Genomic DNA, 14,486 nt, shown 5'->3' with positions numbered 1-14,486 from the left:
GACGAAAATGTAGGAGAGAGAACAAATTCTTTAACTGAATCTGCAATTAAATTTGTTTAATTTGTTTCTTATTGAATCTGCAAATTGAATCAGTTGCCCCTTAATAACTTGTCGAAACAATTATTAGGACAAAAACTTTTTTGTTATTTTTTTATTTTACAAAAATGAACGTTTTTAATACATGAAAAAATTTCCATTTGACACTGATTCAGAAATAGTAACTATTATCCACATTAAGTTCAAGTAAAAAAAAAGTAATGATGAAAACACATGTATAAAAATTCCCAAAATATAGCTTTAAAGCTCTTGGAAAAGCGGTGGCAATTGCCCCCAAAGCCACTTTCGCTTGATGTTACTGCTTGGTCGGCGTTTTCATAGGCAGCGCACTAGCGCTGCCTAAGTAAAGAACGATGTTGGCACAATGTATTTTTTTTTTATCCATACCCGGGCACTTCGTATCAAAGGGGTTGTCGTAGAAACTTCGAAAAGTGCTCATTCTATTAGAATTGGAGTGGCTAGTGCCCTTTTTAATAGTTAAATGTGATTGGAGGGCAACTAGCTCCCCCCACGCCCATCATTCCCCCCAATACATCCAATAAAAATTATGAGATAAACATTTTGTCCAGCGTAATTGATTTCCAGATAGAAAATATATTTTTGAGGAGGACACTCCTCCACAAACCTCAGGGCAAGGGTTTTAAGTTATGTCCTGGGGGCATATAAGGTTTTTATAGAAGGCGCTGTCTTAGAAACTTCAAAACCAGCTCATTCGATTGGAAATTTAAAGGGCTAGTGCCCTTTTTAATACTCGAAAGTGATTAGAGAGCAACTAGCCCCCACGCCAATCATTCCCCCAAACACATCCAATCAAAATTTTAAGATAGCCATTTTGTTCAACGTAGTTGATTTCCAGATAAAAAAATACATTTTTGAGGAGGACACTCCCCCACAACCCTCGGGGCAAGGGCTTTAAGTTATGCCCTGGGGGCACATTAGATTTTTATAGAAGGCGTTGTCGTAAAAACTTCAAAAAAAGCTCATTCGATTGGAAATTCAAAGAGCTAGTGCCCTTTTTAATAGTCAAAAGTTATTGGAGGGCAACTAGCCCCCCCCCCCACGCCCATCCTTGCCCCAAACACATCCAACCAATATTTTGAGAATTCCATTTTGTTTAGCGTAGTTGATTTCCAGATAGAAAATATGTTTGTCAGGAGTACACTCCCCCACAGCCCCCAGGGCAAGGATTTTTAGTTTTGCCCTGGGGGTATATAAGGTTTTTAAAGAAGGCGTTGTCGTAGAAACTTCAAAAAGAGGTCATTCGATTGGAAATTCAAAGGGCTAGTGATTTGAGGGCCTAACCCCCCTAACCTAACCTAACATAAACCAGAGACGACGCACAAACAGACACGATACACACATAAGGACGACACACACACACAGACGACAAATACACAGAGACGACACACACACTCAGACGACAAAAACACGGAGACAACACACACACAGAGACGACACACACACAGAAACGAAACACACACACAGAGACGACACACACGCAGAGACGTCACACACACAGAGACGACACACACAGAGACGAAAAACACACAAAGACGACACACACACAGAGACGACACACACATAGAGACGACACACATAGAGATGACACACATAGAGATAAGGTTTTTACTGAAATCTTTGTCGTAGAAACTTGAAAAAGTGCTCATTCGATTTGAAATTCAAAAGGCTAATACCCTTTTTAATAGTCGAAAGTGATTTGAGGGCAACTAACCTCCCTCTCACACCCACCTTTTTCCCCAAAACTCCCCCAAGACCCTCAGTGAAAGGATTATAAGTTATGCCCTGGGGGCAAATAAGGTTTTTATTGAAATCTTTGTCGAAGAAACTTGAAAAGGGGCTCATTTGATTTGAAATTCAAAGGGCTAGTGCCCTTTTTAATTTTCAAAGTGATTTGGCAACTCCCCCCCCCCCCTCTCACGTCCACCTTTTTCCCAAACACATCCAATCAAAATTTTTAGATAACCATTTTATTCAATATAGTTGAAAGTTTTTGAAATTAGGTCTTTAAGGATGACAACCACAGCCCTCGGGGCAAGGGCCGTAAGTTATGCCCTGGGGGCATACAAAGTTTTTATTGAAAGTATTTTCGTAGAAACTTCAAAAGGGCTCATTCGATTGGAAATTGAAAGGGCTAATGCCCTTTTTAATAGTTGAAAGTGATTGGAGAGCAAGTAACGCCCCTCTCACGCCCACCATTTTCTCCACCACATCCAATCAAAATTTTAAGATATCCATGTTGTTAAACATAGTTGAAAGTTCTAGAAATTAGGTCCTTTAGGATGATAACCCCCTCAGAGCCCTCAGTGCAAGGGTTGTCAGTTATGCACTGGGGGCATTAAAGTTCATATCGAAAGTTGTTATAAAAATTTCAAAAAGGGCTCATTTGATTGTAAATTGAAATTGCCCTTTTTGATAGTCGAAAGTGAGTGGAAAGTAATTAACCCTCTCTTACGCCCACCATTTCCCCAAAAACATTCAATCAAAGTTTAGAGTTTAGTTTAGTTTCGTTTCAAAGTTTAGTTTCAATCATTCAATTCGAAATTGAGAGGGCTAGTGCCCTTTGTAATAGTCGAAAGTGATTGGAGCGTAACTAACCTCCCTCTCACGCCCTCCATTCCTCCAAACACATCCAATCAAAATTTTGAGATAATCATGTTGTTCAATGTAGTTGAAAGTTCTTGAAATTAAGTCTTTGAGAATAACCTTAGGGTAAGGGTTGTAATTTTTGCCCCGAGGGCAAATAAGGTGTTTATAGAAAACGTTGTCGTTTCCAAAAGTGCTCATTCGATTGGACATTGAAAGGCCTAGTGCCGTTTTTAATAGTCGAAAGTGATTGGAAGGCTTGACATTTTTATAGTAAATATCGATGAGGGTATAATGTATTTTTATTTGTTGTTGTTGTTGTTTATACCAGGGCACTTCGTATCAAAGGAGTTGTCGTGGGAACTTAAAAAGGGCTCATTCGATTGAAAATAGAAAGGGCTGATGCCCTTTTTAATAGTCGAAAGTGATTGGAGGGCAATTAATACCCCTTCCATACCCACCCTCCCATTTGCCCATTATTTTTAAAAACCTAATGTTTCCTTAAGATTAAATCAAAATGCACTGTGATAATGCTAATTCCCAATAAGGCATCTCAGCAGTATCCCAAGAACGACTGAGGGTATTATGTTCAAACTTTCGGGGCTTCTTCTGCTCTTAAGATTGAACCAAATCAAAATAGTGTAAGTGTTTCCAAGCTATCAAAGAAAGTAAACAGATTTTTTTGCGAATGGTATCAAGTTTTCTATTTCTAGTCAACTAGAGGAGGTATAAAACTAAATCAAACAGTACTATTTGTGTCAAGATTTTTAAAAGGTTGTATGTTGTTAAAAATTGCTGAAAAATTTTCTCCAGCATACAAATAGCAGGCCAAACTATAAAGTCTTGAAAAACGAAAAGATTTAAAGTATTATTTCCAAAGGTAAGGCTGCCAATTGTGGGGACAAAATTGGCACTTTACTGAAAAAATATAAATGTTTTTACTTTTATAACTTTAATAAATGAAATAATATTAACATTTTGATTACTAAATATCAGTATATGTATATTAAACTGACAATGCACATTCATTTGTATTTTTTCAGGTAAGTAGAAATTTTGTTCTGGCCTTGGGAAGGCATAGGGGTTTTGCACCCAACTTATGTTAATTTTTTCCTCGTTTTGAGTTTGACTCGGTTATTTATTGTAATTTCTGTTCGTTTTGGGTTTTGTTTATTTATCGATGCTGATTTGTGGTAGTTTCACGCTTTGTAGATTATTTGATTTTATTTTTGCTCTTTTTTGTTTAATGGAGTTCTTTACTTCTCTTTGAAAAACTTATTTGGTAGAAATTTTTTTTTTTAATTAATCTCTTATATAAGGAGAAGCATAACTCATATTTTATTACTGAAAATATGAGCGTTTAGAATCAAAGTATAGAAAAAAAGCTTTTCTTAAGCTTATGGCTATTTTTGGGCTGGAAACAAAAATAAAAATACTCATTTAGAAGACATTGAGGATAGAACAGATGACTGGGTCTTACTGGTTGACACAATGTGCTGCTGTTAAAATATGCTGATGGTCGATAAGCGAACCCCCACAAAAAAGTCGAGGGTATCCTCTGTTCGTCAAGAATATACCAGCCTGAAAAGAAAAAAATATAAAAATTTACCTTTGGTGTAATGTATGCAGCTTTACCATTCCACCCTTATACATCTCACAACACGTAAAGAGTTAACTCAAGCCGTTTCTTTCACCCTTACAAACGCCATCACAACTGTAATTATGATTATTTAGTTAGTCCAAGGTACCCCACGATTTGTTAGCTTTTTATGAACATTTTCAATATTCGTCCTAACTTTTCAGAAGATTTTCGTAAATTGTGGTATAATAGAATAAATAAAACACTCTTATATTGTTGTGATTGCATCACAAGCAAAAAGTCGAAATAAAGTAGTTTTGTAAGTACTAGAATTTTCCATGTCAAAGTATTAAATTAAATTTCCAAAATAACACTAAAAATGTATTAAGAAAGAAAAGTACTATTATTTTTATCTGTAATAAAAAAATTGCAAGTAATATGTCTACTAAAAATTAAAGCGCCGTTTTATTTAATTTCAATTTCGAATTTTGTTTATGGCTCTGGGAAGAATATGGTGTGATACAGGGTAATGTCCTTTCCCGCTTTACTGGGGTAGATCTCATAGATTTTGCTCTATGTGAACACTTGAGCGATTCTAACTACATTAGATTGTAAGGTGAAGGTAGGACTACATGCGAACTGAATTGTGCAGTCAATGAGGGTTTTTTAAAAGAACATGTTAATGCCAGTTGCGGATCCAGGGGGAGGGGCAAGGGGGATGCGCGCCCCCTAGCGCAGTGTAAAGTAGTGTAATTTACCTAATTAAATCAATTTTGCGTTAATTAAACTTGCTCCTAACGCGAGTTTATTGGATCAAACTCTTTTGCCCCCCCCCTAATTTTTTTTATCGTATCAACTATTTTGCGCCCCCCGCCATAAGAGAAATCCTGGATCCGACCCTGGTTAATTTTTCTTTAGAACTCTAATAGCTTCTTTCCCCTATGTTGATAAGTTGCGACAATTGTATTTTATTGGTGGCGATTCTATTTGTTTTTAGTTTTAGTTTTCATTTTTCATTTTTGAAATTTTTGTTTTCATTATTGTTTCTCTTGTGCTGAAGACGCCTAGTTTTGATACAGGCGAAATATCCGCGTTGTTTAATTTTTTATCTTTTCTCTCTACTGGCGCAGTCTCGTTTGTCGTTTTTTCATTGAGTTGTTTCTCTCTTTGTTAGTTTTTTGAAAATAATACTTCCTTGTTAGCCGTACAAATAAGGTTCAAAGCAGTATTTTAGGGAAAATTAAGAATGACCAAGGATGACATATTAAAACACAATACCCAAATTGCTTAAACGACTAGATACTTTTAAATGATGGTTGAATGTTTTGTAAATGAAATGAGGGAGAAGTAGAAGGCTATGGAATGACGTCTATTCTAGAGCCTTTTTGGTATGGATAGACGTATTCGCCATTAGAAGACCATTCGAATCTCACACCTAGCAGAGCTAAATTGATAGCGCATATGTACCATTTTGCTGTAGGATATTGAACATACTGCAAAGAACCTCAACCAAAAATTTATCCAGGGTTGCCACCCCGAGCTGGAAGAGTATACTATTTCAAAGCAGAAAAATTTACTAGATCGTAACTGTTTTTAATAAATGCTCACAAAAAAATTTTGCGCGTGCGGCTACGCCGCAGACACCCATGAGAATCGATTTTTGGTATAGGAAGACAATAAGCAGGCTTTTCACAATGTTTTTTTTTTCTTCTTTTTTTTCTCTTTTCCTCTTTTCTTTCGTTTTCATAGTATGATTGAAAATTCCAGAAACCTACAAGTTCAAATATATATATATATATATATATATATATATATATATATATATATATATATATATATATATATATATATATATATATATATATATATATATATATATATATATATATATATATATATATATATATATATATATATATATATATATATATATATATATATATATATATATATATATATATATATATATATATATATAATGTTTCATTTCTACTTACTTTTAATTTCTCTCACCAGGCTCCTTTTTCCTCAATAAAAATTTTCCAACTGAGGAGATTCACCTAATCACCTTGGGTGGTTGGCTTTTGTTTTGATTCCAATAGATTCCCAATCATCACAAATCCAAGTGTCATTGTAGCTTCATTTTTAGTTGGTAAGATTTAATATACAGAAAGTTGATTTTGTCGAACTTTTGACGCCGGAAGCGAAGTTTCTGTTTATGAAAATAGGTGACTGCTTGTCTGTCTCTGAGACAGACAAGCAAAAGTTGTAAATTGTCATAAATTTATGATAATTTTTTTTCATGAATTCATGGAAAATAAAAAAGTTTTGTTTACTCTAAATCATGACTTTTTACTAGTTTTTACTAGATTTCGGGAAATTTACTAGATCCTCTAAATTTACTAGATTTTTTTTTTTACTAGATCTAATAAAATCCTACTGACGGTGGCAACCCTGACTTTATCTCTTGCAACTGAACCCCATTTATCTCAACCCATTTGACCTTCAAACCTCGTTCAACTCAACCCCAAGGTATTCAACTGTTGTTTAACTCAACCCCAATGTGACTTGACGCTCGCTTAACTTAACTCTCATAGAACGCAACGCCATTTAGCTCAAATCCTCACTCAACCCCGTTTAACTCAACCACATTCAACTTAACGGCCATACAACTTAACTTCCATTCAGCTCAATCCTAGCTCAATTACATACGACTCAACCTCCATCCAAATCAACTTTGCTAAACTCAACCTTCTTTAAGTCAGTAATATAACCGGAAAGCGAAGCTCTGTCTATTTTGTCGGAAGTACAAGCAGTCAACTCGATTAATAATACAAAGTGTTGTTTTTTCTCCTGTCCTTTTATTTACTACTTTTGTTTCTATTTCCTCCTCTTTACTTTTGCTACTTTAACAGTAATGCTTAATGTTAAACTACCTACTTAAACTGCTAGAAATTACTTTTACATCGTATTGGATGCAGTAAGTTTACTGTGTTAATTCAAGCACTGGTTTTCCATGATTAAAGTAAGCATCAATTTACAAAAATTTTTGAAATCCTAATGTAAAGGTATTTTACCATCCAAGGAAACTCTCCTGGGACCGCTTCATTTCCTCCAACTATCTTTGCTCCGTTTGGTGCAATACCACATAGCTCTTCCACATCACCTTTTGTTTGAACAACTTCTTCGTCTGCACTACCCTCTCTTGGTCTATCTGGAAATAGATATTTTGTCTTCGGTGTGCTTGTAACTCAACCTCCATTTAACTCAACCTCGTTAAACTCGACTCCAATTCAACTCCACTTCCATTCAGGGCAGCCCTCAGGGCAGCCCATGGTTAGATCCACTCCTGTTTAATTACACTTGACCCTCATGCAACTCAGCTCCCATTTGGCTCAAACACATTCAATCTAATCTGTTCCAGGGGTTGAATTGAATGGGGTTGAGTTAAACAGGGTTGAGTTAAATGTTTTTAATTTAATTAATATTGAGGAAAATGGAGGTTAAGTTAAACGGAAGGTGAGATGTATGGGGGTAGAGTTGAATAGGGTTTGAGTTGAACGAGGGATGTGTTAAATAGGTTGAGTTTAACACTGTCGTGTTAAAGGAAGGTTGAGTTACTTAGGAACCTTTGTCTTGATTCTATTGCAAATAATATTGAACCACTACAATATCTCGGGTGGGGACACCTGCCTGCCAGTGCCAGGTATAAATAGGCCCTACGTACAGTGGTGTCGCTCTTTACCTCTAGCAGTAATTTTGCTTTATTTAATCCGTGCTCGTATTTAACATAAAAGAAACATGAAAAACAGGGGTTAGTTACACTTCCTAACATTTTCCACATTAATATTTATGTAATTATACCCCCTTTGAAACCTTATCATCAAGTAAATAGGTGAGCCGAGTTAATGGCAAAATTACGAAAATGTACCTGTTTCGCCAATTTTGTTCGGTTAAATTTATTTCTCTTGTATTTAAGTTATTTTACCTCCTAAAATCTATTAGATCAACATTAGATTTTCATGTTTTAAAACATTCAAAAGTGCATTTGAATTCACCTTCTTTATCAGCAAATTGGATAGAAATGGAATCAATGAAGAATAAGAAGGTAGATTAAAAAGTGAATATAGTTTCCTGAATGCAAAAGAAATCACCGAAAAATAAAATAAGACTTAGTGCTTTTTATAATAATATTCGTACTATAGCAAGATACGTCAAATCGTTATAGTTTGGTTATGGAAGTCGGTAGGGATTTGGGGGGGGGGGGGTTAACCGGTCAAAAAATCATTTATTGTTTTAATTTTTACTTCCAATATTTAATCTAATTTCCTATATAGCTCTAAATTCTCTTGTTTGTAATCGAAACGCCTAACAAGCGCTGATAACGATCTATTCCTTACGTTTTGGATTCACATACTAACCTATAAACGTAGAACTACTTCTATGTATAATATCGTACTGACTCCTCGTTATTTTCATTTTTCTAAATATTTCTTTTAACCAGCATATGCATTTTTTTCTCACAATTTGTAAATTTTGTGTGTATATATAAGCGGTAATAACCCGTACTCTTTTTCTATTGTTATCATATTTAAAATGCACAAGGAGACGGAGCTTTACTTCTTGAAGGGAATTTTAGAAATAAAAACGATATTCAGTCTACCCCCACCACTCCAGAAATATGTATCCCCCACACCCTGATTTACACATGAAAAAATTTTTGTGTATCTTTTTTTAGATTTCAAAAGATGAGAGGAGGAAGGTAATTTTCAAACTGTAGGTGTCAATTTTTCCCTTCCGATTGGCATCCCTGACACATTTTAATTAATATAAGGTTTCTGCCGCAATAATGCCAAGAATTGTTCAGGCTTTCTGGATATTCTTTGTCAAAATCCCCAACGCGTATCCTAACTTTATTTTTCGAATGCTTTTAAATTGAAAAACGGTCGCTATTTTAATTGTGGGAAAAATTTACAAGTGGGGTGGGTTTTTCGTGGAGAAAAATTTCAGCAGGGTTGGGTTTTTTTTCTCGGGAAACTTTGTTCGTGGAGTGTTCTCATTGGACGAGACCTTTTTTGTTATTTTCAGTTAAAAACTGAAAAAAAAAGTTAACTTTTTTTCAGTTAACTGAAAAAACATTCAATTAATAATAACAATAATAATAATAATAATAATAATAATAACAATAATAATAATAATAATAATAATAATAATAATAATAATAATAATAATAATAATAATAATAATAATAATAATAATAATAATAATAATCATAATAATAATAATAATAATAATAATAATAATAATAATAATAATAATAATAATAATAATAATAATAATAATAATAATAATAATAATAATAATAATAATAATAATAATAATAATAATAATAATAATAATAATAATAATAATAATAATAATAATAATAATAATAATAATAATAATAATAATAATAATAATAATAATAATAATAATAATAATAATAATAATAATAATAATAATAACAATAATAATAATAATAATAATAATAATAATAATAATAATAATAATAATAATAATAATAATAATAATAATAATAATAATAATAATAATAATAATAATAATGACAATAATAATAATAATAATGATAATAATAATAATAATAATAATAATAATAATAATAAGGAATAAAAGGAACACTAAATAAAAAAGAACCTATTGCAAACATTGAAGTTTTAAAGACCGAATGAAGGAATTTTTTTCCAAATTTTTACAATTCCTCCCTTAGAAGGATATTATTTATTTATTTCTGTTAGAGAATTAGCCTCTAATATGGAAATTCCTAGGATGTTTTGCAACGGGGAGGGGGGGGGGTGACTTACCCAAAGCCTAAGATTTACCCAAAGCCTGTGTTGCAAGTTTCGTGTTTTTTCATAATTTTACTGAATTATCACTTATTCGCTTCTTTCAATCTTCAAAGGGGAAACAAACTATCATCGTCAATCCTGGGGGACCAAGAACACATAAATTCTGCAATAATATAAAGGAATAAATACATGGTATGTTCCCTTGTTGGCGGCCATGAATACAAAAAAATAATGTGATTAACGTCAAAGAATGCATGCGAAATGTTTTTCTAATTAAATGACTTACCTAGCCTTGGAACGGCAGAACAACTAAAAAAGAGGGATATCAACACAAGAAAACATAACAACCTAAGAAGCATTGTATCTTTGGACTACTTGACTTTCACAAGAGTCTTCTAGCATTTTATAATACCGGTTCTTCAACTTTTTTCTTACTTATGCCAAAAAAAAACAAGAAAAAATCTAGGCTAGCGCTGTTTGATTTGGTTTTCACTTTCGTATTGTAATCTGGAATGGTGGGTTATTGTAAAAGATTAAGGACTATTTACGCATTTCAAAAGTTAATTTATTTTTTTAGATCCCTAGTGTATGCACCTGACGTTCAGTAGGACAACGTTCATGGTTAATACAATAAAGGTACAAAATGAAGAATAGGAAATCGAATGAAAGGGAATCTATAAATGAAAAATAAGAGTGACCAAGTTAGATTAAGGAGACCCTTAGAAATAAGCTCTGTATGCTACAGATCTTGGAGAAAAATTCACAAAGGGGATATAACCTATGGTGGTTTATATGGCTTTCTTCTTTTACAGTTGATTTTTAAATATAACAAAGTCTTTCTGAGGGGAGTAACGAAGGAAATATAAGCTTGAAACACATTTTTACTGTCTATCCTACATACATTTACAAAATTAGCTCAAATAATTCAGATTATTATATTTCCCGATATTTGGAAAATCCAGAAAAAACTAGTGCTTTACTGAAAATACGAAACAGATATAAAATACAGAGTGGTCTTTTAAGAGTAGAAAATCCTCGAGTAGCCTACTTAATATAAAAGGCTAACTTCTAAGGCTTTCAATAGTCATTCTCAAGCCATGATCTGGATAACATTTGGTGTACAATCTAAATTCTCTAAGAATCTCAAGCAAGCTCTGTTTTCAGTAAAGTGCAAGTTTTTTTAGGATTCTACAAATATATCGAGCCGAGAAAAGGCTATGGAATTACATTTAGATATTGAGAAAGATTATATAAATAATATTGTCCTTCTTTTTGTGTGACGGCAATGACCTTGTTACAAATTCTTTGCCCTTCCAAACAACGAAATATGTCTGACAAGCATTACTATAGCCTTTAATAATTGTTGTCGTTTTTGACAGTTTGAATTATTATGCATTAAAATGCAGCTTGCAAATCAAAATTGTGTCCTAATTTGAAATGATTTTCTGTGAGTCGCACCCTTTATTAAAAGGTTATAACAATTAAACATTATAAATAACAATTAAAGTAGTTGAAGTTGTCCTTGTTGCTAAAATTTTTGACATTAAGCTACATTCACCTTAGTAAGTAAGATAACACAATAATGTTAAAAGCCATATTTTTCAAGAGGAATACTTCCTCTTATCTCCATCACAATTTGAAAGATTTCCGTATGCGCAGTTGAAGATATATATATATATATATATATATATATATATATATATATATATATATATATATATATATATATGTATATATATGTATGTATATATGTATATGTATATATATATATATATATATATATATATATATATATATACATATATTCTCTCTCTCTTTTTTATATATATATATATATATATATATATATATATATATATATATATTTTTTTTTTTTTTTTTTTTTTTTTTTTTTTTTTTTTTTTTTTTTTTATATATATATATATATATATATATATATATATATATATATATATATATATATATATATATATATATATATATATATATATATATATATATATATATATATATATATATATATATATATATATATATATATATATATATATATATATATATATATATATATATATATATATATATATATATATATATATATATATATATATATATATATATATATATATATATATATATATATATATATATATATATATTCTGTTTTATTGAGTTTATTGATAATAATAATAATAATAATAATAATAATAATAATAATAATAATAATATTAAATAATAATAATAATCACAATAATAATTATAATAGACAATGAAAGAGGACATGAAAGAAAAGACATGGTTAAAATTTTGTTCCAACTTCTATGTCTACTCATTGTGTTTTTCTACGATTTTATTATATTATCATTCTTGAGAGAGAGAGAAAAATTCATTTTTATTAGACACCAATATTTAAAAAGAAATCATATCAAACAGACCTACCATGTGAAAATCTAAACAGATTTGTTTGGGGCAGGACTCAATATTTTATTCACTTACTACATATATATTGGAAAAGAACAAAAAAAGAGAAAAAAAATGCAATTTTATAAATAAATAAGGATAAAACCTCGTGAGAACCGCGAACTAGTACTTACAGAAGACATAAGACAGCCCCCCCCCCTCACCCATCCTAACTCATCAAGAAATTTTGTATCTTATTTTTAAAAGAGGACACACTCTCAGCCATCCTAGTGCTTTCCGGAAGACTACTCAATATCACATGTTGGCAAAGTCTGCTAAATTTTTTCACCAAGGCCTGGCACATAATTTAATCATAATATAAAGAGACACAATGATTGGAAATTTCAGAGTCCACAAACTTAGGTTCTGTATTTATTCATGCGTGCTTTTTCTCTTCTTTATTATTTTGTCTATAAATTTAATTTACAGAATAAGCTTCTGTGAGACACAGACTAACATTCAACTAGATTCACAGATTGAATGACAAAGCCAGAAAAACAAGCATAAGAAAATTGATCGTCTTTGTATTCAGATTCTCAAATTTCCAATGGTTACCTGTCTTTAAATTAAACAAACCTGTCTAAATACAATACAAGCACGATTCTGTCAAAAATATAATATAACACAAAAATATATAATAACATATAATAAACATACAAAATGTATTGTTAATAAAAATCAATATTAATTAAATATACTAATCTAATTAATTAAATTGTGATTAAATAGAATGTTAAATAATATAAAAATTATAATAATAAATATTAATTCAGTTATTCCTGTGAGTAGTTTTCAAATCCTGGTAAAGTAAAATTTGATTTTTGCCACATGTGGATGGGCAATCCATGGATCGGGGTGCATAACATTTCTTGTCTTTCTGATAACTTCTGCTTTGGCAGAACCCTTATGAAAATTAAATTAAAAAAACAAGTTTTTTAACTGAAAGTAAGGAGCAACATTACAAATTAAAACGAACAGAGATTATTCCGTATATGAAACAGACTGTGTCATCATCAACACCTTGCTCTTTACGCTAAAGTTTGATTCTTTCTCACAACTATATTTTTTAAAACAATAAAAACTTTGGCATAAAAAGTGAGGCGAGGGACAGCCCCTTCCATATTCGTTTTATGTTTTAATGTCGCTCCTTACTTTCAGTTTAAAAAAACTTGTTTTTTTACTTAATTTTTGAACGTTTTTGAATTAATATAGCTTTTATTTTGTATCACCGTACATGAATAATTACAAAAATTTGAGTATTAATTTTAATTTTTTCGGCTAAATGGCTTTCTCGACTTTTTGATCTGATGTAACTTACGAAACAACTTACGTAACGAATTTCTACATTCGTATATTTTTATTGCGTAAATGAGGGATTCTCCCCCTAGTCAGTACCTTGCTCATTACACCAAAGTTCAAATTTTGTTCCAATTCTTTAAGAATGACCCCCGAATCACAAAGGCCTTTTAATTTGAATAGATAGGTTTTTTGAAAGTACTAATAAAACTTTAGCGTAAAGAGCGAGGTATTAACTAGAGGAGAACCCCTCGTATACGTAATAATTTCTGTTCGTTTTAAGCTATAATGTTGCTCCTTACTTTCAGTTGAAAAAACATGTTTTTTATTTAATTTCTGATCGTTTTTTTAAATAATACTGGAAAATCCGGCGCCCCCTCATAGAAATATCCCTTCCCCCATGGTAATAGTAGTATGCACCTTCTAGATTTGCTTGCAGGTATAGCAATTGCCATGCTATTTGCTTGCAGGTATAGGACCATGCTATTTGCTTGCAGGTATAGGACCATGCTATTTGCGTACTGCCATAGCAATTTCAACGTTATTCTATAGAAGCTCTACACCTTTTCAAAGAGATTATTGTAGCTATGGAATCCGGTTAATAACATGTAGCTTAAAGGTATCTGAGATCTCGCCCCAGTATC

At 31.6% G+C, this 14,486-nt stretch overlaps 1 protein-coding gene across 1 annotated transcript in view; it reads right to left on the bottom strand.

Moving 5' to 3' along the window:
- Positions 1-10,470, bottom strand: part of LOC148949121 (trypsin-1-like) — a 69,333-nt gene extending 58,863 nt beyond the window's left edge. Inside the window, exons 1-3 of the mRNA XM_089092830.1 lie at positions 10,373-10,470; positions 7,318-7,454; positions 4,142-4,242 (exon numbers count right to left, since the gene is read on the bottom strand). Of these exons, the coding sequence (XP_088948956.1) occupies positions 4,142-4,242; positions 7,318-7,454; positions 10,373-10,445 (311 nt within the window). The 5' untranslated portion in view covers positions 10,446-10,470. The remainder of the gene's footprint in view (positions 1-4,141; positions 4,243-7,317; positions 7,455-10,372) is intronic.
- Positions 10,471-14,486: the final 4,016 nt, after the last annotated feature.

Source organism: Artemia sp. Qi Xiang Cuo, chromosome 8, assembly GCF_049724085.1.
Source record: "Artemia sp. Qi Xiang Cuo chromosome 8, ASM4972408v1, whole genome shotgun sequence".
Taxonomy (NCBI): Eukaryota; Metazoa; Arthropoda; class Branchiopoda; order Anostraca; family Artemiidae; genus Artemia; species Artemia sp. Qi Xiang Cuo.
The sequence above is the reverse complement of the archived record's forward strand: the minus strand, read 5'-3'. Positions and strand labels throughout refer to the sequence as shown.